Here is a 25,660-nt window from a genome sequence, read left to right as displayed (position 1 = left end):
GTCTGTCCGTCCGCTAATGTGTCCAACCCACTGATCTTTTGCAGACTGTAATCTTATCAGTGTCAACCCGAAGCTGCCCTTTCCTCTCGGGCAGTTCTTGCCTCTCTTTGGATGGCGTTTGCGCCAACATTTGGATAAAATCCTGTTTTGTTTTTTAGAGCAAACTTTCATCGCCTTTACATTTACAGTTACCGACGCGTTTGCATTCGTGATAAAATGAACATTTGAACATTTTAAACTTGCGACCAGAAGAAGACATGGAATCTACATGTAAAGAAAGGAGTCTTTTGTACTTACTTCTCTTTGCAATATGCACGGCCAGCGTTTGCTTTTGTGCAAGAAAATCAAATGTTCGGAGATCTGGTAAGTTAACCAACTAGGTTTGACTTATTTTAATAATAATACTGATATTGCTGATTAGGGCACTTTTTGCTTCGAACTTGAGTATGTGTACATGTCTTTTCATTAATTTGATTACAACAATATTATTACAGCAAGCCTGCTTTAAAACTTTGAAACGTCACATTTAATCAATGATAGCATTCATTCGCATTTAAAAAAAAGTACAACAATGCTTACTACAACAATGCAAAACTTACTTTGTTGAGACAAAGTCTAAACATTATTAATTGGATGCTCATCTTCAGGCAAACACATCATCATCATGTCTTTATCGCCACTACATCCATACCTTATAAAAGTGCTTCTATAACAAAAGCCACTGCACAACACTCTGTTAGGTGCTTTAAATCACAAAACATCTGATCAAAACTGTTTTTTTACACATATTCAGTGTGCTACAAATTGGTGCAGGAACACTGCATGATGACAACCACTAAGCCTGTTCACATAAACTGCAATTTTAGACTTTGCACGCAAAGCTTAATGCATTTTACATAAGACTGCCCTGGCTAAGAAAGAAAGGACACAGTTACGAGTTGATGGTGCTTTATTTCTCCAAACATTGTTTGTGTTTTAATAATTGTGACTGTATTTAATAATCTTGAAATGTGTAAATATGTGTTGAAGAAAGAAAGAAAGACAAACAAAACAAACAAACAAAGGAAAATATTCAGCTTTAGACCAACAGCACACCTGCTATCAAACATGCCAATGGGCTCCTCCGGGCAGAAAATCTCTGGATGTTGATTTCATCATCGCCACAGTTTTCTTCTTTCTCCCCCTGTCTCTATCTTTCTTTGTTATCCTGTCACCCTGAACAATTTTGCCATTCCTGTTTCCTGCCTTTTCCTCCTCTTTCTCTCTTTCCATCACTTCCCTTTTCTCTCAGTGTCAGTCTCTGTCCGTCGTATTTCTCCCTAGCTCACTCTCTATCTCTCTCTGACCCACAGGCCATAGCAGGCTGACTATTACATCTGTCTGTCAGTGCAGACAGCTCACTGCAGTCAGGACTGTAGGTCTGTCTTCATGACTGCCAGTGACATTTGTACTTGTTTTTTGTTTTGAGGTCTTTCAGGCCTTGTTGTGAAGGAGGGGAGAATGTCAACAGGACTGGATGTCTAGATGAATCACATCAGCCCTTAAATAACAAAGCTGGTGCAACTGGAAAAGGGTTAAAACTGAATGACATCTCTCCCCAAAGGTGGTCATACTTTTTCAAACATTTGACAGCATTGATTTGAATTATTTACAGAATCATTCAGTAGCTTTATTTCTTACACTCCATTGTTTCCTACAGCAATACACACCATAATGTGTATCTGAACTTATTAACTTTTTATGAAAACATGCATTTTAAATGATCTCTTCTGTGGTGTCACTCAATACATAAAATATGGTTTGGTACAAGACGATGAAAAATGTAATCAATGTGAGATGGTGTTTGTTTTTCCGGGAAATGACATTTTGCAGTATGTCCTCTCCGACTCCATGTTCATATAGCATCCCCTGAGGCATGTTTAAGTGCTTCATGACAGCATGGGTCTAGCCCTCACTCACTTTAGGATGAGTCAGACCTGGAGAAAGCAGCAGTTCTACATGACTGGCCCTCAACGTACGACCACAGAACCAGGATGATAGAACAGGTGGTTTGTTCTGAAAGAGGAAATCTGAATTCAATTGACTTGAATATTAGTAAAGTTAGGGCAAGCATTATAATAACATTATTAGAACGGGCACACATAACTGTATAAAAGGGCAGTAGAACAAAAAGGTGCTGTTTTTAAGGAGGAAAAAAAAGAAATTTCAAAGGGAAAGTCATAGAGAGGAGGATTATTGCCATCTCACAGATACCTGTGTTTTGATGGCAATTTGTGTCTTACGTATGTGTTTTGTGGATTTGGAAAAGGCCTACGACTATGTTTGCTATGCTCTGTGTCCTATATGAGTTGCTGCTTCAAGCTTTATCGTTCTTATACTTCAAAATATCAAAATAGTGTGAGAAAATGCTGTTTGGTGACATTAGGATATGGCATCCTGTTGTCTTTGTCTTTGTCTTGCAGCACACATTGATCTGCAGTATGTATGTCAGAGCAGTTTATCTACTGTATGTTTTAGAAGATGAGAGTCAGTACCTCCAAGCCTAAGACAAGGACGGTCTTGCCACACCTGTTGCATTTATGTATTGAGCGGGAAATACCCCAAATTTAGTGGAGTTACAGGCGATCATGAGTTTGAGCGTAGGTGAGGAGTAATGGCGGAAAGAGAAACTTTGTTCTCTTCCACTCTTTTGATGACAAACTCAAATTAAGTCTATAATATACAGTAAATATACTGTTCCTCTGCAATGCGCGGGGCACTTCAAGTTGCTCTGGATGCAACCACACTGGCCCCAGACTCAGGACTACTGCTGAATGGCATATTACCAACTGGTTTGAAAGTTTTGTTGTGTTATCACAATATTTTAACCCAGATTTTGTAGTTTTTCTTTCTTTATCCTAATAGTTAAGTGTCAAAGTGTCGAAACATCCACCAAGACTTGAGGGCAATGTTGCTTAAAAGATGCAGTTTGCTCAGGAACTGTCTGTACCTTCTGCAAAGTGGAGACACTTACAGGAACAAAGGGCCACGATCAATACATAATCTTACTGGCCAAAAAATATCCAGATGTTCCATGGATTTGTGTCAAGATTTTTAGGATTTTTCAATTAATCCAAGTATTGAACAATTACACCCTCACACATGATGTACTGCTGTGTTGATGGACATAAAGATGATGATTTAAGACGTTACATCTCTATCTGCTCTAATACTGTATGTGCACTTCACCCGTGCATTCACCGGGCCACACCCCTGGGAAGATATGCATGTTCAAGGAATTCAGCTGACGTATTGCATTACCCGCTCCAATGGAAGGGCAGGGAGAAGAGTATGAGAAAGGAGGAGGGATGCCACCAGGTGAGGATTTAGGAGGACAGGAGAGAGGTCAGCAAAAGGAGGAAGAAGAAGGTCAGACACAGAAAGCAAAGTGCAAAAGAGCAGTGCTGGAGATACATGAGATTTCAATTTACAGAGCAATGATTTGCTATTTTTTGTTGTTTTATGCTTGATCCCTATCTTTGTCTTTACCAGTGAATTCATTCCCTTTGTTGCCCAGACATGGAAAGGTCAGTTATGGCTAATATTTGGCTTTTAAATTAAGAACCTTACCATAGTGCAGATCTTAAAAAGACACAATGAGAGATGTTACATCCATTTTACTCCTTGATCACATTTCTGTATAATGCAATGCTAAGTGTCATGTTCAGCTTCTGTACACTATATTGTTGCATTTTAAGGACCTTATTGGTCTTCTGGATATAAAAGTCATCTAAAATGTGTAAATGTTATGACATAAAATGTATGGCTTGGAGGCAATGAGGGTCCTTGTCCACTTATGTTTCTCTATTAAAACCTGGTAATGCATATACAGTAGGTCATCAGAAACACTGATGATCAACAGCTCTATACTTCTTTCTCTTTCTTGCTGTCATAAGAGCTCTCTGAAGTATTTTCAGGCCACAGCTGGACACTGGAGGTGCAATCACAATCTCTTGAAGTGTCACAGACGCACTCAGGGTTTAATAACTCATATCATGAAAATAATCACACCTGAAGTCAGAGTCGGTTGATATTATAAGCCAGTTCATCAAGCTACAGGTTATGCCATTTCAAGTGGTGCTTTTGTCATCCTTCAAAAAGACTAAGGTGAAATATAGCACAGATTCAAGCTATTTGGTGAGGTTTTTCAACAGACTTGTTCTGAACTCATAAACAATTGACAGAGCAGAGATCATTAATAGGATGGCAAATGAGTACAGCTTCTTTGCATATGCTGAGAAATGGAAAAAATAAATCAGTTGGTCAGATCAAAATTCTCTGTGAGGATGAATTTGAAGGATTTAAATTGTGAAGGTGTGTCCTGAAGCAAGCTGAAACAAGCTATAAACACAACACACACGTGTTAGCAGATAGTTGCTAATTTACACATCCAGCAGACAAATAGCAACATTAGCATTCAATCAAAGTTGTGATTCTGATCACTTGGCATCTTCTTTTAGGTCTTGTTTGGTTTAAACTGTTTAACATATCATTATTTCCTTTTGTATATCATCTCCAGATCGCCTGAGTCCTCCATTAGACATCCAGTTGGAGACATTAAACTGCACTGCCTTCAGAGTACGATGGAAGATGCCCCGTCGACATGTTAGCACCATCACTGGATATAAGGTAGTTCCAAACTGTGACTTTATAGTAAATAATATAAAAAATTGTGTAACATTTCAATATGACTAAGTCACAATTACTGACCTTCAACATCACATGTCACACTTGTCAGTGAAAAAGATTTATGGCAAAAAAATGACTTTAGAAACACATTTAAAGACTCTTCTGCCTTTGACAGAATCACACAGCTAAAAATCAAGAAAATATTTAGCTTTGCAATCAGTGGACTAAAAAATGACACACCCCTATATTCATTGTATGTGTTCTCTCTCAAAATTGATTGAAAAGTTTTCAACCTGGAAAACATAAAAAACACTCATTTGATGTATTATAAATCACAATTTTTGACACTGTATGGATGCCCATTTTCCTCTGCAAGTCATTGACATGTGTGGCCCCCACCTCTTTGTTTCTGTTTTTAAAGTGCCTCTCAAACTCAGTGTCCAGCGACATGGCCTTGAGGGCTAGATTGATATTTTGACATTTCTGGTGTCTTGATGGAACCCTTTTCACTGACAAATTTATGCTTCTTCTGAGGCAATCTCGCTCGGAAAGATGTGGTCACAAATCTTTATTTAGTGCCTTGTCAATAGATTTTTTGCTCCACTCGAGGCAATCTGTGCTTCGAACACTAAAGTGGGACTTGCTTTTCTTGGTAGACATAATTGATGTACATTTAGCAATATGCAATGGCAGGTTTGTGTTGTTGTTATTGTTTGTTGTAGCTGATGGCATTGAAAAAGTAATTTTAAGAGTCTTTCCTTTCATTTTCAACTTTTAAGCCTCTCCTATGTTTAAATTTTAAAATATACTTTTCTAATAAACTTAATACCATACAAAAACCCTGTTTCCTTCCTTCCTTACCTCCCCCTTCCTTCCCTCCTTCTTTCCTTTCTAAGGTTTTTTTTGAGTCAAACATTAACAAAGTGCGGATCAGTATGACAGTGTGTGCTCTGCGTTTAGCCATATGTCTACACTAAGAGGATTAGTCAGCTACCTACTGTAGCTTCCCCACGACTCACAGCTAAACGTGTGTGTTCATTTAGCCAATCACTTTAAAAGTTCATAAATAATCCGGTTTCCTCGTAGTACTTCCTCCTCATGATGTCTTGTTTACACTCAGAGCTTTAATGAAAGACGGCAAACGTCATTTACCTGTTATTTGACTGTCAAACCGTCACTGTCACTTTTTTTTGGATATTTCTGTAAACTACATTTACACTGCGACTCTGACACTTTTTCATATAAATATGTTACGTGTTTGTAGGTTTGTCTTTTTTTGACATATAGTATGTGAATGTTTCAGGTCTTTTACACTGAGATGAAAAATGGCCGTCCATTGGATACAGCCTCTCTGATGGAAGTACCTCTCAGCTTGGACATGCTGACCACTGTGAGTACAAACTGATACTTTTTAACCGTGTTGCTTTTCTTTCTCTCACTTTCAAATCAGTGGCAAAGATGTGTCTATTTCAAAGTCCTCCAAAATAAACAACCGAAGACTTTGTTTTTACCATGCGCTCCAGAACGACACATAGAAGCTTTTTTTGTAACCTCTGGGCCCTATCAACAGGAATCAGCAGAACAGCATCATTTGTCTGATTTTTCCAAAACTGTTACGAATCATTAGGTTTAAAGAAAGACACTGGTATGGGTTAAAATGATCAGTTTGTTAAGGTTAGAGAAACGTGTGTTTAAATTACTAAAGTCAGGCAACCTTCCTCATAACGGCTAAAGTGATAACCATGGGGGTGAGGTTAGGAGATGAGGGTTGTTATGTTTTTTGTTTTTTTTTAACTGTCCCAAATCGTAGTTGGAAATGGGAAACAAACAACGGCCTCCCGTTGCAAAGTCGAGGACTGGGTTTTAGCCTCCATATACCAATCCTTGACATAAGTCATTACAACTGCACCACTGCTCTGGGTCATAATCACTATGGTTGTTAGATGGCACCTGTCACTCAGACATAAATATATATGTCACTTTTGAGCAACTGACATTGCAGCCTATTGTGTTGTTATTCTTGGACAGTTGCCAGTATAACCACCGCCAATCTGCGATCTGCTTTTAGCTTCTTATTTAGACAATATGGGAAATTATAGGTGTGATAGCAAACCAAATCTGCGTGAGACATGTTTTCAAAGCAGCATTGCCCTAAAAAAGAATAAAACAAATAAAAGTTAAATATTTAATGTCAAACAGTATGGAGAGATGGACTAATGCATGGTTTCTGTCTTTTCATTAGATTTGCTGACACTGAGAAAAACAATGAGTAATATTAATATTTGGTTACAATGACCATAAACTCCACCATCATCAAATCTTGCTGATTTTAGAAAATCCTTTCTGCCTGTATACAAAAAGGTGCAGGTGATGTTTTGAACTTGTTATTTAATAGCATTTCTGTTCTTATCTTCTCAAAGGGGCAATTTGACGGACAAGCAAGTTTTGTGAGTATCATTTGGTACCTTTTTTGTGAATTAGACTCTGCTGCTGCTCTTAGTACAGTTGACATTTATGGCTGTATTTGGCACACTTTTCCACTCATCTCCAAACAAAGATTCTGAAAGAATCCCAAATCAGTAATGTTGTCTTCTTTTTCTCTTCCTCCATTTAATTTCCCTCTTTTTTCCTCCCTTTTCTTTCCCTGTAATCATTCCTTCTAATGTGCTCTTGTCTTAATATCTACCTCTTCTTCACTTTATACACTGTATAGGATGTGGAGGTTGGTAACCTAAAGGTGAACACAAAGTACAGGGTCAGCGTTGGTGCTTATGGTTGGGCAGGGGAAGGTAGACCCAGTATGCCCAGAGACATCAGCACCGCCTCACATGGTAAGAATATGTGAGTAGTAGGAATCCATTTAACTGTTGACGCTCTTATTCCTACAGCATTATTGATTTTATCAGTCACTGAACTTAATGTCTCTCTCTGCCATTAGAAATGTGCATGCCTCCGTCGCCCCCTACTCAGCCTGTTGTCATGGCTGTATCTGACACAGAGCTGGCGTTGTCATGGCAGCAAGGGGAGAGCGAGGGAAGTGCACCTGTCCTTCACTTCCTGGTGGCTTACATCAGGTCAGTTGTAATTGATTAGTCAGATAAAAATAAGACATTGATGAAGCTTTGTTTTTATTAAACCAACCATTTGAGACTTCACCAGTACATCTAGTGTCAGAGGTATTCACAGGTATGTATGTCATGTTCTATGAGCAAGGATTGATCACACCCAAATTCTAGTCAAGATTTAATATTTCTAAAGACACCAAGGATGCAATTATACATATACGCATTATAAATGACACAAGATGTAGAATTTTTTACTGGATGCAATGAGGCAGCCTCTGAAATAATGGTATTCAAAAGAAATTGTAAAATCAGCTTTATTGCTAACAGTGTGATGAGATGTTTAATCTCACACTCTTAAAAGTAAGGGAAATAATTAAGCTATAGCTGGCAGGTAATTAGCTTAGATTAACAAAGATTGGAAACAGCTAGTGTGGCTCTGCTTAACAATACGCCTACAAGCTGTGTTCATTTTAGCACCTAATTTTATATTAACTTTAAAGATTTATTGACTTTTTTCCTTTATTTTGATAGTACATGGCAGAGAGGCTGCCAGGAAATGGGGGATGACCTGCAGCATAGGTCTCTCGCCAGAATCGAACCAGGGACGCTGCCATTATGTGGCATGCATTATTATTATTACTCGAATACCAAGGCGCTCCAACTTTTGGCTTTTTTTAATTAGATTTTTCTTAATTCTAGTTCAGTTTTTGTCATATTTACGTCCTCTTAGTATTTTGAGGTCACCATTTTTGTTGTATACAGTAACCGTGATTACAAGTGTTGCTCTCATCTATGGTGAAGTTAGAGAGTCCTTATCACTCTGTTCTGCAGTAATACAACAAACTGACTCTCCCCAGTAAATCCAGTAGTCATTTCCTAACTATGGCTGTTTGAGCAGAACTGCTCACCACTCCCTGCTGTGATAGCATTGGTATGTGTGGTAATGCTATCATAGCATTACCACAGTTACCTGCTCTCGCTGAAATACTATTTATTGTCGGGGTTCAGTTTGAGAGGAGAAGGTGAAAGGTTGGATAATAGTGAACATCTGGAGGAAGTTTTTAGATGATTGACTGCTGATATTAATCTTGAAACACTAAAGATAGCTGACTGAAAATATCGTTAGCATTAGAACCAAGTCCACAGAGCATTACTTAAGCTCACCTGGTTGTTAATGTCATTGTGCTGCCTGTATGTTTTCATAGTTTATCCCAGCTGTTTTCTTGTCAACTTCAGTGGATTGTACATTAAATTAGCTATTACATTAATTTCTGAAATACTTTGTTTTAATACATGAATTAACTTTTAAGTTAATTAAGTTTTTATTTATTGATAAAAAATGTAATACATTCAGCTATAGTTCTCATTAAGATTACTTTTTATTTAATTTTAGTCTTGAGTTTGTCCAAAGTGAACAAGTTAACATGTGAAATCTAATTTGTTGTTGTCAAACAAAATATTAAAAGATAATATCTACTTTCAAAACAAGTTGTGTGCTGGGCCTATTTCTTTTTGTGACCACTGGCTGAATGCAGCAACATACTGTCACCTCAAAGACGTTGCCGGATTGAGGTTCTGGCATGGCAAATAAACAAAATACTAATGAAGCCATGTAAGAGATAAGCAGCTCTAAATTGTGTTTTTCAAAAACTTTCATTACCAGACCAATCACTGACGCTTAACACAGAAAACAAAATTCTCTTCTACAGTTAATTTCGTGAGCCCTTTGCTGGTCTGTTCAGTGTACCGATTAAAGTTTTGACGTTCGGGTCCTTTGGGACATGACAAAAGAAAGAATTTTACTCCCAGAATAGCTTTCTCTGTCTAGATTTTACAGTGGTGGGCAGGCTCACATACAAAGACATGCACACACATAGAAAGGACCTCCTATGTCTAGACAAGTCTTCAGGCTGCGATGTCAAGGAAGTCGAGGTCAGAAATAATTTTTAGAGAGTCGAGAAAGGCAGATGTAGTTGAAAAAGGCTCCACTTCCAAAAAACAGACATATTGAAAGAGAAGGTTTGAAGTTTGTAAAGATATAAAAGGAAAGGTGGTGCAGAGTTAACAACTGAGCAAAGAGAGATGGAGGCAGACAAACTGTCACTTACTGTGAGATAGTAGACATGAATCAGTGTCTGTTTTTGCATGTGGGGGATTTTTGGACACAAAAGAGCCATCTCAAAGGCAAATCTTTCTCCCCTCACATCAAAAGAGGCCCTACTGAAGAGAGACATTGAGCGGAGTGAAGATGACTCTATTCAACACATAGTTGTAGCTCGAAGCGCTCAGAATCAGCACATGACTAGATGGCAGCTCCAGATGGAAGTTGGACATGATAGAAAAACTAAAGTTCAGGAGTTCAACTTTTTATTTCTGTTTTGCTTCACTTTAATTTCTGATTAAAGTGGAAAATAATGTTTAATGACTGAAATAGCCTCAAAAAACCATTAGTCAGTTGCTTGTTTTTTGTGTGTGAAAAGCATGCAGCATTTTTGTAATTTTAAGATATTCAGCACTACAGTGTCTAGTTATTGTACTCTTTGCAATTCCTAATAGGCATTTTCAGATATATCACACTCGCATATACAGCAGGAAAGAAAGATCACATCCGAATTTAAAAAGAAATCTCTCAAAAAAAGAACATTTTTAACCTTTATTATTATTCATATTATTGTCTTTCTATGTTTTGTCATTCACAGGCCAGAAATGGACACGGAGTGGACGTACATTCGTGAGCCCATTGAGACTAACTCCATGGTGCTGAAGGGATTAATACCAGAAACAGAGTACCAGTTTGTTGTCAGGGCAGTCAGTGTGCATGGAGTCAGCCCACCCAGCCACATAAACAACCCTGTGCGCACTCTTGGTAAGGCCGAGTGTTGATCTTCCAGCCCATATGCTCATGTGGAAAACCAAGAAAGTTTACTCCCAGCTCTATTGTTAGTCTAATTTCTACCACATTTCAAAACAAAGAGAGTTTCAGTTTAGTTTAAACTCTACACCAAAGTTTTTCTCATAATAAAACTTTAACTATGTTTAACCACACTGCATAAACCCTAACGTTACTGTTGAATGAGTCATGTTTTCTCCCAACAGAATGAGGGCATGATGAGTTTTAGCAGCTGTATTTAAAAATTCGGTCTAATTTCGTTCAATTTCAGTATGTATAGAGGGCGACAATGTGTGAAGATGACCATCAGCACTTTATTCTGTGCTACACAATATGTTAACTTTACTCCATCTATACACTTATCTATAACCACTTTTTCTACCCACCAAGGTATTTTTAATGAATTCATACATCTATCAGTCAAAATGAAAATATGAGGCTGATCATTTGGTCTGGAGGCACTGGAGCATACATTTTCCATTATTAAAGTATTGTCCAAAGTAACTCTACAATATATTCCTAAAAAATCCTTCAATGTTTTGTCTACTTTTTCCAAATTTGTTTCAATTTAGCAATATTTTTAGTGTTCTTTGGTAGAATCACACATCCTTCTCAACTCATCTCGAAAAGAACACCTCCAAATTAAAGATGAATAGAAAAACCTGAATCAGAAGGTTTTGACACACGCACGCAGTATGCCGTCTGACGGTTTCTGTTTCTCAACATTTGCTTGAATGTAGGACAGCGCCTGGCAGCATGTCAGTGGCTTTTTCTGACCGCAGCCTTTGGATGATGCCGATATAGAGCAACAGAGTCATTTACTTTATTATTTTTTATGTAGTCAGCTGCTGGTGGTGTGTGGGGGAGGGGGGTGAATGGTTGGGACTGATTGATATTAAAACACACAAACACACACACTCACAGGTGTGTGCCAGATACTGTATATACACATAGAAGCAGCAATAGCAATGTCTTAATGGATCAAAGATTATGACATACAAGCAGTTTACCTACAGATTTGTGGACATAATATTGTGTGTGTCTGTGTGTGTGTTAGTGTGTGTGTTAGTGTGTGAATGCAAGGGTATGACCGTGGACTATACATGACTATTAAAATTACACAGCTGTGCAGACACAATCACATTATTCTGAGTTCATTCTGTGACCCACAGATCACTCTGCTGACTTTAGAAAGCCTGCTGCTTCACACGCAATGTTAGCTGTCAAACTGTTGTAAAACTGACTAAATTAAGTCCTGCGGAGAGTGCAAGCGAGACAGACAGTGAAAAAGATAATATAAAAGAGAATTGGTCCAGAATAATGTCAATGAAAGTTGCAAGAAACAAGACAAAATATGCTGGATAGAAAGAGACTGAGAGACAGACGGACAGAAAAAACGTAGAGTTAGAGAAGCGTGGTTTCTCAGCGGGGGATAAAAGCGGGTTATGTCCGAGTCTTATCAGACAGGATTAAGGACGGGATGCCAGACCCCTTCTCTACCCATCCACACCCCTAATGGATGCACACACACAAATACACACACATGCACACACACAATGCAGTGCCGCTTGAGCAAACAGCAGGGGTGGGCTTGACTGACTGACATACTTTTCTTGTTGCTCTTTCGGAGACAGTTCTCGTGTGTGTGAGTGTGTGTGTGTGCATGTGTGTTTATAGTGGTTGGAAACAGGGTGGTATGGATTGAGGGGGATTGTTACACAACAGCAGATTAGTTTGCTGAGGGCTTTTTTGGGCATCCCCCCCCTTCCTTTATGCTAGCGCTCAGTATTCAGGATTTAATGTTATTAGGCTGCGCTAATTAGCACTTTAAATCTTGGCATCCATTCATGCTTAAAAGTCAAGTTTCTGTGTGTAATTTAATTACATTGACAGAATACTATCAATATAAGTTGTCTAATATCACTTCACAATTATCAAATATATTTCAATTCCCCAACTAGCCTAACAGCATGGTGAATTCACCAGCATTTGTTACTGTATAATTAAAACTGATGGGGAGGAGGAAGAGCAAGCAGACAAGAGGGAGGGGAGGTTGTTATGTAAGCTAAGATTAAGCTTTCTCAAGGTAGGGTGGATGGTATGTGGAAGGTTTTACTTTGAACATGCGTATGCATGTTGTTCCAACTTATAGAAAGGGCATCTTGAATATCTCAGACTCATAATAGTTTTCCTCAGTCTAGCAGTATTATGTTTATTTACACACTATATATATAATGTATTTATATATCTGTATAATTTGGATACAAAAGTAAATTCTACATATTATGTTATATAATCCAACACATACTGTACGTGTCAAATTTAACAGCACATTTAGACAGGATTTTAAGAGAAGAAAAATGTCAATGTAATTTTTTTATTTTTTATTTTTGCATGTAATTGCAATGGTAGCTAACCAAGAAGTTTGTCCTATGCTGGACTCACAGTATTCACTGTCTGGCTTTGTATTTGTTTGTTGTGAGCTGCCACTCTGTATCGAGGAGACACTTTTCAGTACGTGGTGCAGCAGCCCGGGTACAGGCTAACAGGTAGACCCACTGTGTCTGTGTCATTAATGCATCATCCATCCAACGTGATAACATTAACCACTCCATGACATTGCTCATCAATGGAGGGCATCATAACCACAGTACAACACCTGCAGCATCTCTCCAGTGAAAGGGGGACATCATTGTTGTTGCTGATACTGCAAATACATAACGGAGGGAAAGTTACAGCCTGTACCAATGGTGGTCCTTTTTTATTCCAACAGTTACAGTAACTAATTTAAAGAAAAGTGTGGAAATTAATCTAGTAGCCAGTTGGCTGGAAATCCAAAAAATGTATTTGAAGTTGTGGGTTTTATTTTTTTGTTTATTTTGTCACAGCAAGCAGGTGGTTACTTGTGTTAGAGGTCATTCTGCCTTACTATTGAACATGAGCAGCCAGTTTTAGAGTGAAGTCCATTTCTTCTGAAACTTTACTCTGGATTCAGATTGTTTTCAGTCCATATAATGTATGATATGAATGACAAACGGTGAACAGCAATCAAAATTGTCACCATTATAATTCATCAAAGCAATGTACATTTCATTATACAAAGAATATATCAACTCAAATTATGTACAGCATCTAAGCAGTGCCACTCTCAGAATTTCTAGTCTTCTTATATTGTCAATCTCTGACCAGCATTAGGTATCTTTAACTCTTGTAGCTGTATTTCATCATTCAACCAACTCAAATCATTTCCTATCTCATCTTTTTTTCTTTCTTTTTTCCAGTCATTAATGAATGTAACTTGTAATAACCATCATCAAACACTCCCCATTAATAATCCCAACAGGTGCCTCAGAAGTTGGCAGTGGTGATTACGGACGTTACATCACAGATTTCGGGGGTAAAGATGAAGATGGCTTTGACGTTGATGACTCTGATTATGATATCTTTATAGAAGAAGTAAGTTATTACGCATATAACTTTGTAAATCAAATCAAACATACAATATATTTCATATTATCTTCTGTCTTAACATATTAAGACACCTGTATTAATTTCATCTTGTTCTCTATTTTATTATATTTTAATTATTTATTGTATTTTTTTAATTATTATTTTTTATTCTTAGTTGAAGCCGTTCCCAGGTATCAATCAAGACAACAGGAAATCCCAGCTTCGTTCACGCTCTGGTCCACCGTCTGGTCAGAATATTGTTTACCGCATAAACACCATTGCTCCTCCCAACATTACTGCACCTCCAGCCTCCTCCACCACCTCGTCCATCTTCCAAGTCTTCACAGATCTGGTCTTCTCAGAGCCGAGTAACACAGGTGACACCACAACTACTGCCTCAATTACCACTACAAGGTAAGATGTGCCATAAAAACCTTGATTTCTCATGATACTGATACATTTCATTAATTTGTTTTAGAATACTAAGATGTCAGTGTTGTTTGTAAGCAACTGTAGGCTGTAATGGCCTCTCTCTTATAGGCAAAGTTGAAAACTTATGGGACAAAAAATAAAACAGGAGCACCACTTTTTTTTGTTGTTGATATTTCAGCAAAATCACTCTTCCTCTTGCACCTTGACAGATTGCTGTCTTTTCAGGCTTTCTGCTTTCCCCTAAAAGCCACATGCAATTAGCCTTTTTTCATGCTCTTTCACTTAATTGTTTGATAAAGATGGTGTTTTGAGCAGTCACATAGATTAAGTGTCTTTCTGGTTGTGATGAACAATATCATTAACTGGATCATTACATTTGGGGTGAACATTTTAGCAATATTTAAACAATATAGGCAGAACTAATAAATGTGACAGATATATGGCAGTATGGCAACCTACAAAGCTTTTTTTCCTTCTGATTCATCTCAGCACCACTTTGCCCACCACCTCTCCCATCCCAACTATGTCCCCCTGGAAGGGCGAAGTTCCTCGTGTGTACGACCTGACCTGTGATGACACAGTGTGCCCCCCTGACAGCTTCTGCCTCAGTGACTATGACGGTGGAGGCTCCCGCTGCCACTGCAACCTCGGACGAAGAGGGGACACCTGCTCTGAGGGTGAGACAAGTTTCCAGTTGTAGGATTTCTGTTTTAATTAATTTTATCTATAATTTCAGATTCAGATTATTTCAGTATAGAGCTGCAGTGATTAGATAATTAATAAGGTGGCAACTATTAATTAAATTAATTGCCAACTGATTTGATAATCCATGTTTGGAGTCTTTTTTTAAGAAAAAATGTCCAAATTCTCTGATTCCTGTTTCTCAAATGTGATTATTTTCTGGTTTAGTTTGCCTTCTGTGATAATAAACTGAACATTCTTGAGTCGTTAACTGTTTGTCTGGAAAAAAAGAAGACATTTGAAGATGTTCTCTTTGGCTTTGGATAAAATGTACTTCTTATTTTAAGTTTTAAGCGTTTAAAACAAACTCTTGCAAACATAACCAACAGCAAATGGCCAATACACATCTTTTGTAGACTTATGACAGCTTGAGTAAAACAACTCAGCAACCACTGGTACATTTATAATGTTTTTATCCTTTTTCTGTTCCTCTTCAGTGGTATCGTTGAACTTTCCCAGGTTCTACGGCTACTCCCACATGACCTTTGAGCCCTTGAAGAACTCCTACCAGACCTTTCACATCACTTTGGAATTCAAGGTGAGGCACTGTGTAGTTTTTACTCAACTGAATATTGTCTTTTGCAACAGTGTGTCTTTCAAACAGTTTGTCTGTGGTGTAGGCAGACTCTGAGGACGGCTTGCTGCTGTACTGCGGTGAGAATGAACACGGCCGTGGAGACTTTACCTCTTTGGCCTTGGTGCGAGGCAAGCTGCACTACAGGTGAGGAAAACAATGACGGAAACTTTAGATGTCCAGTGTGTTTTACTTGGGTTTAGATCCTATAAGGTTTTTTTGACAGGAAATAAAGGCAGCATGTCACCAAATGCCAAATTCAGTATCCTTTTTAATATCCTTTTAAGAAAGTTTAGGAGGTTTCAGGGGTTATAAACATAAAACTAATAGCTGAGGTAACATTTCATTTGTTTCGATGCATTCAGAGCAGAGGAACTACAGAGCGTTAAAGGGAATTTTAACTGACATCAAGGATATTTCCATTTGATTTAAAACAGCCATGAATAAAAAATGGCACTGTGAATATTTTACTAACTGAAGAAGAAGTGTTTCAATAAAAAAAAAGAAATACACTCACCGCCTACTGTATTAGAAACACCTGTGCAATCTAATGCAATCCAATACAACATCTCTGTCATAAATTCTGCTTTTACAAAGCATAAAATAATATTTTGTCCACCCCAATAACATACAGGAACACCGTTCACTATAATGCACTCCAGTACACCATCGCCACCCATGAGAACCTCAATTATGAACATAAAGTAGAATTATCACTTTTCTGACAATGTCAACAAAAACTGAAAATGTATAAGCTTTGTAAACGTAGAATTTATGGCAGAACTATTGTATTGGATTGCATTAGCTTACACAGATGTACCTGATGATATGGCCAGTGAGTATAAATGTGATGCAGGAAGTGAAACGTTTCCTGCTAAATTTAAACAGAGTTTCAAGGGGACAATTTGAATTAAAAAATGTAAGACTGTTTATACAACTTCTGCTTTTTAGAGAATTATTTCCATACATTATTCTGTTTTCCCTCAGGTTTAACTGTGGGACTGGAGCAGCTCAGATCATCAGTGAGAGTCGTATTGTTGTTGGTCAGTGGCACACAGTAACTGTCTTCAGAGATGGCATGAGTGGCTGGCTGCGAATGGACAATGACACCCCCATATCCGGTCGCTCACAGGTAACAATAACACAAGCAAAAAATCTAATTAAAGGTTTTATTATTATTATTTCCCAATATTTTGATGATCAAAATTTAAATATTGTTTTAGAAATTATATTCTCTTTGCTAAGATTTCCCCTCACCTGTTACATGTTACACTGTTTTTATGAGAATATGTTTAATTTAAAAGGCCTCTGTCAACTCAGGGAGCAGACTGGCTTTGACATTATTGAAGAGTTGAAGAGTTACTGAGGATGCGGCACATTTTGTTCTCTTCACTCTTGCTCTTTCAGGGCCAATACACTAAAATCACTTTCCGTTCCCCACTCTATGTGGGTGGATCCCCGAGTGCTTATTGGCTGGTCAGGGCGACAGGGACAAATCGTGGCTTTGTAGGCTGCTTTCAGAGTCTGACCATCAACAACAAGGCTACAGACATCAGACCCTGGCCTCTGGGCAGAGCTCTGAGTGGAGCTGATATAGGTGAGAAGGCATGTGTGTGTACACCTGAGTTTGTGCAATGAGTGTTGCTGTTGCTGCTGGTATAATGCTCTGGTACCTCTCTCAGGTTTTGGGGCTCATTCATATAGTTTATCAGATTCAGAGTTACTGTTTTGTAAGATGATCCACGGGACTCTGTGTGATCCTGAAAAGTCATTTTGGACCTCTGACATAATTACTTGTGATTGAGTCCATTGTTTGTATTCAGATGATATTGTGTTTATTTATTGCACACACTATTGACATTTCACTTTATTTCAAATACAAATGAGAGTTGCAAACACTTAATTTTAATTTTTATCTCATGTTTATTTGTGCAGGGTATAGAGCTCACCATTTTAACATGCCTCTCAAATCTAACATCAGACTGAGATAGTTTAATGACATATGATACAAGATGCCACAATAACAGGAACATTTACTTTAAAAAAAATAATCTTTTGCCAATTTAAAGAAGGAAACAGGCATGTATGTCTTATTATGGTAATCACAAAGGATTCTCAAAGTATGATTTTCTAAATACTATAGGAGCTTAAAACTATCAGTTGTGGGTAAAGAAAAAAAATAGGTTCAGAGGAATATAAATTAACTGTTACTCTTTCATTAAGTACTGTTATTTTGATGCCAACCCTGCAGTCTGGGCACCAAAATCAAATGTTTAGAGATTGTATGTCTGTAAATTTGTCTATTTCTTTGTTTAGTCAGCATATTATCTGCATGTTTTCTCCATTTACTACATGTATGTCGTTATGTGAATGTGTCTGTGGTCCATGTGTATTATTTTTGTATTAGTGTAACCTTACTGTGTCCTTTATCATGTTATGTGGATATAAATACAATTTAAAAAAAGGTGTTCAAGATGTGATACAACTTGATATTTTGTTTTGAATGATTTCTCAGCTCATACTATATTTCTTCCTTGCATACTTTACCTAGTATTAGATCGTGTAAAGTCATTTTTTCCCCATTTACCTGTATGGATAGCTGAGTTTGTCCTAATCAGTGCCATTTACCCTGCTGTGCCAGGTGAGTGCAGCGACAGTGTGTGCAATCTGGTCAGCTGTTCAAATGGCGGTGTCTGCTTTGCAAATCGCGCTGATGGCTACATCTGCCTGTGTCCACTGGGTTTCAGAGGAGCACTCTGTGATGAGAGTGAGTCACATTATTTTCCTTTTTTACACACACATGGACTTGCAAAATCACACACACTTGTATTGTTTACAAGATGGGGTTTGCACCTCTGTGAGGGTAGAAAGTAAAATCATTTTGTGGTTTCTTCTTATTTGATGGCTGTCATAGATTGTCACATAGACCTTTTAAGGCAATTACAGACCAGTTGAGTGCAATATGAGGGAAAAATGGTTGAGATGAGGATTATTATTTCTTATATAGAGCAAACAGGATTGATTGCATGTCAGACAAGCTTTCACACACTCCAATCTCTTTTTCTCCTCCCCATGTACTTTCTCTAAATTTTAGTCTGTTCTCATGAACTTATTTTTTTCACTCTTAATCATTGTAGTTCTAACACCTCTTCGTCCTCATGTCTTCTCTATAATCCCTAAGGTTTCTTACTGTCCTCGCCACTCTTCAATGAGACAGTGTTTTCATATGCCGTCCTTCCGTGGCCTCTGACATCCCAGAGCTATCTTTCCTTCATGGAGTTTGAGCTGACATTTCGGCCGTCGATGCCTGATGGTGTGTTGCTGTACAGTGATGATGCAGGCAGCGGAGACTTCCTGGCGATCAACCTGGTGGATAGATATGTAGAGTTCAGATTTGACTGCGGCTCTGGAGGTGCTGTAATAAGGTACTGGACTTATGTGCTCTCACTCTAGGCTCTGTCACTTTCCCATAGCGGTCATATTTTTTAACTAGCACTATTAATATATGTTGTATGGGGCAATTTGTGCTCTAGGAGTGAGGAGCAGATCAGTCTGGATGCATGGCACGAGCTGAGAGTGTCTCGCACAGCAAAGAGTGGTATCCTACAGGTGGACAGCCAGAGGCCAATGGAGGGAATCGCTGAGGTATTCTGCATCTCTGTGTTGCTGCACTGTGTGATTTTTGGCCGCAAGGGGGCAGAAAGATTTCACAACAAACTTGTGGCAGCTGATCCCTCATACACACCTAATTAAGTTCTTATAGTTAGCAGCTAATGTGTTAATAAACATTTGTCTAATTACACATTCAGCAGAAGCAAAGCAGTACTGGAGTCTCATTGGAGTCACCAGATCAATGTCGATTTATCATTGAATTGTGTTGTAAATTTTGTTCGGTCCCCAAACTCTTGTGTTATAATGTTTTTATTAACATGTTTTACAGAGAAGACCCTTTATATTCTTGGCTGATTTGGGCATTTTAACATTCTCTTGCTTATTAAAAATCTTGTACCATATTGAACACACAAAACAACATTTTTACAGTGGGTTGAAATCAAATACAGAAAAAATGTCAACTTTTGCTTTTCCATTCAGCCAAGGGGATACTTAGTTTAATGGCTATCTGGTTAAACATCTGAATTTTTATGACAAGATGAAGCTCACAGATTTTAGCATGGTTTTTGATATGAAACCCACGTATGAAGACAAAATTGCAGGAATTAACTTCTAACTTCCTTAATGGCAAAACAAATATGATCACATGCATTATTATGGGATGACTAGATTCATGTAGTGAATAGCTGATGTAATTAATCAGTATCTCTCTGTCCTATTCACTCTTCAGGGAGCTTTCACTCAGATTAACTGCAGCTCACCTCTCTATATTGGTGGAGTACCAGAGTATGACAAAACCAAGAGGACAGCAAGTGTGTTAAAGCCCTTCACTGGAACTATTCAGAAGGTATATACACACACACTAACACCTGTATTTTAACATTAATGTATGTTCTGATTAACAAATAACTCACGCTGCATGGCAATAAATACACAGAAAAAACATATTTAAGTGTCAATATGTTATTTATTTATATCAATGTGTCAGTAAACACAGGGTTATATATAATCTCTACAGGCACCAAACTGACAATTATGACAAATGTTTGGTTGACTTTTTACATGCTCTCCTCTTCGTCTTCCCTCTTTTCTCTGTGTGTCTCTTTGCCCTTTCTTCCCCAGTTCATACTCAATGATCGCACTATCCCAATAACATCTGGCTTGGCTGGAGGGGTTAATGTAGCCAACTCTGCACATCCATGTGTGGAAAGCCCATGTGCTAATGGAGGGACCTGCAGGCCAAAGTGGGATGGATATGAGTGTGACTGCCCTCTAGGGTATGATGGCAGGCATTGCCAGAAAGGTCTGTTGCACTATGAACTATCATTTATACATGAACTGGGGTAATTTTTTTGTTGTAAACTGTGTGTAACCAATTATTTTATAAAATAGGGGCATTTTCCTTGGTTGATTTGGTGGTTCATAGGTTGATGCTGATGCATTATGATTAGAGAGCATCAGATACTGTGTGGTTTACATGAAGCTTATCAAAGATTATGTTTTATAGGGTGATGCTATCTATCAGCTAGGAAGAAATACACATTTGTTTTGTAGATTGAAACAATGCACTCAGTGGTCTATGAGTTTAGTAAAGAACAAGAGCAGAATTTAATTTTAGAAAGCAATAGATTAATGATATTAATGCTTAATGCATGAACTATATTGTTGTCTAATAGATGGCTTGAAAGGCTTGATCTTTGGCATATATTTACAGTAGATGGCATATTTCCTCCCCTCAGGGATTAAATGTGTATTTTCTTTCTGTTACAATGTAAGGTGATATAAAATAATGTATTGGACAACTTAATCCCTTAAGCCTATCTATGCCTTCTCTGTTTTTAATGCCTTCACTGGGCAGAGTGTGGAAATTACTGTTTGAACAGTAAGTTTTTTGTATATATTTATATATCATAAAGCATATACTACTTGCATAAGAAACACAGAACCTGTCATTAGTTTTGAAACACACACTTCTTTTCTACATACACTTCCCTTTAATGTGTCATATTTAGTCTTTTAGCTTATGAGCCAGTAAACACCTGTTGATATTGCCACCTTGTGATGACATGAAGTAAGTGCATGTTTTAATCTTCCCAGCTGTGACTGAAGCTATTGAGATCCCACAGTTCATCGGCCGAAGTTACCTGACATACGACAACAGAGACATCCTAAAAAGGTTGGTATTGGAAGGTGTTTGAAATAGGACTCAGACAGTATCTCCTCATTGATATATAGGATATGTAAAGACCTCTTAACTTTATCTTATTTTAACTTGAATCTCGTCTGTGAATACAGGTCTGTATGTTGTCACCTCAAAATGAAGTGAACCTTAATCGTTAACCTTGCTTGCAGTACTTGGTCAACAGGTCAATATGTGCTTTTATTTCAGGGTGTCTGGGTCCAGGAACAACCTTTTCATGCGCTTTAAGAGCACAGCCAACGACGGCTTGTTGCTATGGCGAGGAGACAGTCCAATGAGACCCAACAGTGACTTTCTGTCTATGGGGCTACAGGATGGTGCTCTAATCTTCGGGTACTGATTTTCATGTTTGTGACAAACATGAAGGGCGGTATGATAAAGAAAAAAGTGTAGATGCAGCTCTAAGCCCTTTTCTGTGTTACTCATTTCATTTGATTGCCTGTATATGTGCACATATATTCTATTCTATAGTATAACATGGAAACAAAAAATTAAATATATTTTATAGGAAAAAAAGAAAAAAGCAGTTATCAAAGCTTGTTTACTCCTTTTTATTAAAATATCCAGGTTATGAAGAAAAAGTACAAGTCTTGCTTTGCACAGGTTTGCTGTTCACTGTCCTTTTGCCACAACAGCAACTAAGGAGAAAAAGGGCAGATTTAAGCAAGAGAAGATACTGATTTGCCCCAAAGGGTAGGAAAAGGTTAAGCAGCCAGGCAGAGCTAAAAAAAAGACCCAGAGTCTGAGGCATGACCATGACCTGGAAAAGAAGCAGGATTTATCGAGGCAGAACTATGTAAGCGCAAACTATCTGTAACCACAAACTAAACTCATTATAATGTGTTTCCATCTTGTTGTAGTTACAACCTGGGCAGTGGTGCAGCGACCATTGTTGTCAACGGATCCTTTAGCGATGGAAAGTGGCACAGAGTCAAAGCTGTCAGGTAAGCACTGATTTACTTCCTGCCAAATGTCCACTAAAGTAATTACAACTCATCTACTTTGCTTCCACATGATTTTAAAACTCATACTGTAAAATTAAAGCTGCACCAACTGATATGAAGTTAATATGTTACCAAAGAGTTGTCTATTTGCACAGGGCCACATTAACATTAATTTGGAGTTGCGTTTCTAAAGACTGGACAAATGTAAGTCTTACATTCACTCTGTTTTGGTGTCAATCAACACACCAAATATCTGGCTCTTTTGCTGCTAAACGCTCTACTTTGTTCCCCAGCTAGTCGCTGACTTTGTCTATCTGTGGTTTGATGTTAAATACTGTTATTTCTGGTAAAACTGCTGAGACTGTGAGCTAAAATACATTAAAATGCTCGGCAGAGCTGAGGGTGCATTAGGGTGATAACTGCCTGTGGTTTCATTGGTTTGAAAAAAAATTGGAAAACCAAAGTACAGTCTTTGAAGTATTTTTACAATCATAATACAACCTTTGTACTATTTCGTAAGTTTAACAATAAGTTTATCGTTCATGTCTTCAGGGATGGCCAGTCAGGGAAGCTGACAGTCGATGATTATGGAGCAAAGACAGGCAGGTCACCTGGGAAGATGAGACAACTCAATATCAATGGACCGTTATATGTGGGTAAGTGGAGCTCACAACTTATCACCCCATGAAGTAGATTACTGCATATGTGGATGACAACTGTTGTGTCCTGGAGGAGCTGGATGAAAAAAATAAATTCTAATTTCTATTTTTAAAAAAAAATTATTGTTACACTTACCTCACCCCAAAACAAACATTTGAAAATTATTTTTTTCCCATATTTCCTTTGTCCCTAAGACATTCAATCTGAATTTAATACTGATATAACTGATTAATAATTGAATTGAAATACAAATTAAACATAAATGCATGCACCTGTCCTTTGGTGTCACTGTAATTTCCACCACACTGTAAAAAACGTAAATTCAGTGAGGTTTTTTAAAGATTTATATACTTGGTGACCACAACAACAGTCATGTGAAAGGGGAGCACATGGCTGAACAACAGAGTGAGTTACATGGAGGGAACTGAAAAGAGAAAAAATAAAGGTTAAAGGGGTGTTAAATCAAGAGTATATTATATATATATATATATTTCCTTTTAATGTGAAAATAATCGGAAAGATAACATTCTATACGATGTATTTTGTGTATATTTAATGCTAACCCCAAAATTAACATCAGTGAGCTAACAAAGATAAGATTTCACATAATTTCCACCCCATATTCAGGGTGATGCAAAAAACATTTTGTGATGGAAATGACAATGCCAGTGTCATTTAAAAATGAATTAGTTGGCTTATGTTGAAATTGTATGAAATTAAACAAAACAGTTAATTAGCTAAATCATATATTGTATGGTAGGATGTACGAGCATTGGAGAATTTCAAACTTTGTAAAAGTTTCAATATGATTGCATTGTAAAATTCAACTCACTAATTTTCAACATAGTATATTTTCAGTTTGTTACATTTCAAACAGATTATGTAGTTTCAAAATGTGTAAGACTAGTGGTATTTTGAGGTTATTCTGTCAAATTCTCTGTTTTGCTCTTTGTTTTCTATTGACCCATATGGCAGAAATCTCATGTTACGCTGCTCTGTGTTGAAACCTCATGATGCACCTCTGGTCATGCCCCAATTAGGAAGTCACATTAAGTACTTTCCATTAGCAGTCAAACGTAAAATAGTGAAAAACAACATTGTTCATCAATGTAGTTTGTCACAGTATGTAATTTCCCCCACAACGTGTCTTTTTCGCCACACCATGTTATCTCCATCAAAAAAGAGTCACATTAATAATATTTTGTAGTTTTGAAAATTTTGAAATTATGGTGGCTATTATTATGGTCACAGTGGATTGTCTATGATATTTCTAAAAGACTTTGCTGACACTGTGTACGCTATTTCTCATGTAAACGATGGGGGAAAATATCGTTAAAATCCTGAAAATGCATGAATTAATATATATTTTGTCAGATCAGTTTCTGAATTTTTTTGGAAAACAAGGTATGCCACCAATTTTGTTTAAAAACCCCCCACCTGTTTCGTTGTGTGATGGAAATGATGATTTCCCCTCAATGTTGGAATAAAAGCCAAAAATTATATATTATTTAAAGAATTTCACCACAGTCACTATCAGGAATGGAGTAATAAAGCATATCAATACATTTCTATAACAAATTTGTTATAAAAAAATATCTAAACAAAATTGACCATATTTGAAGAATTACATATATACTGTACTGAAAAAACATTTTGATGTCTACATACTGTATCTGTGTTCTCTCTCTCTCTCTCACACCTGCTTTCTGTGTATTCTCCCTCTGAAGGTGGCATGAAAGAGATCGCTCTGCACACAAACAGGCAGTACATGGGAGGCTTGTTGGGCTGTGTGTCCCACTTCACGCTCTCTACTGACTATCACTTGGCACTGGTGGAGGACGCTGCGGACGGCAAGAACATCAACACCTGCACCAACTAGACTAGTGGTTTCAAGAGATGGGGGTCCGATTTCAGCACAATTTTCAACTGGAGTGAACACCTCGACCGGCTGATTTGTCATCTTGAAACTGACATGCCAGCACAAAATGAGTAACAGCTGAACAATTGCATTTTTGTTAAAAGTTTACCATTTCAGAGCTGACATGTACTGTATAAGCTCAAACTGGAAAAAGACTAACATCATTGTTACTTTGAGTAACAAGAACGTTTTTGTTTAAGTGGCTCCTGTGTGCAAAGTTTTCAAACCAATGTTCCCCTGCCAAGTTGTCATATTTATTTCAACAGTAGCAACTTGATAAATTGCTCTGGAAAACAGTTTTGGCCCATGGCAACAGCAAAAATGACCAGAGTTCACCAGAGGATTGTACAAAGCACAAGTACTCTGTGAAAAGAGAGAAATAAAGCTTAGTGTTATGGGTAATGAAGGTCTTTGAAAAACCTTTTGAAGGACATTTTCTCATGGGATGATTCCAATCTTATCTTTATTTTTTCTACTGTAAATCCTTATTTGATTGCTGAAAGAAC

At 37.6% G+C, this 25,660-nt stretch overlaps 1 protein-coding gene across 2 annotated transcripts; it reads left to right on the top strand.

Annotated features, from left to right (window-relative positions):
* The first annotated feature begins 257 nt into the window (after window positions 1-257).
* On the top strand, window positions 258-25,115 carry LOC133979315 (pikachurin). Of its 2 annotated transcripts, XM_062417828.1 has the most exons (28): window positions 258-367; window positions 3,067-3,068; window positions 4,559-4,668; window positions 5,972-6,058; window positions 7,089-7,115; window positions 7,382-7,499; window positions 7,607-7,742; window positions 10,433-10,599; window positions 10,707-10,715; window positions 13,107-13,172; window positions 13,967-14,079; window positions 14,249-14,487; window positions 14,995-15,182; window positions 15,684-15,784; window positions 15,867-15,967; window positions 16,808-16,952; window positions 17,228-17,417; window positions 18,462-18,587; window positions 19,002-19,245; window positions 19,354-19,465; window positions 20,163-20,279; window positions 20,555-20,735; window positions 21,291-21,314; window positions 21,530-21,608; window positions 21,822-21,965; window positions 22,493-22,576; window positions 23,129-23,232; window positions 24,964-25,115. In XM_062417828.1, the coding sequence occupies exons 1-28, from the start codon at window positions 258-260 to the stop codon at window positions 25,113-25,115; spliced, it is 3,276 nt and encodes a 1,091-aa protein (XP_062273812.1). The 2 variants fall into 2 exon arrangements, with proteins under 2 accessions (XP_062273812.1, XP_062273813.1); XM_062417829.1 differs by lacking the exons at window positions 3,067-3,068; window positions 10,707-10,715; window positions 13,107-13,172 and having other exon boundaries at window positions 258-363.
* The last annotated feature ends 545 nt before the right edge of the window (window positions 25,116-25,660 follow it).

The sequence above is a fragment of the Scomber scombrus genome, chromosome 4, assembly GCF_963691925.1.
Source record: "Scomber scombrus chromosome 4, fScoSco1.1, whole genome shotgun sequence".
NCBI lineage: Eukaryota > Metazoa > Chordata > Actinopteri > Scombriformes > Scombridae > Scomber > Scomber scombrus.
This window is presented reverse-complemented; position numbering and strand designations above follow the sequence as displayed.

Excerpts from the sequence above, each read along its gene's own strand:
- LOC133979315 (XM_062417828.1), top strand. The coding sequence starts at position 258 with ATGGAATCTACATGTAAAGAAAGGAGTCTTTTGTACTTACTTCTCTTT. Across the intron at positions 7,743-10,432 it reads TTCCTGGTGGCTTACATCAG|GCCAGAAATGGACACGGAGT; the intron begins GTCAGTTGTAAT and ends TGTCATTCACAG. Across the intron at positions 21,966-22,492 it reads GATGGTGCTCTAATCTTCGG|TTACAACCTGGGCAGTGGTG; the intron begins GTACTGATTTTC and ends ATCTTGTTGTAG.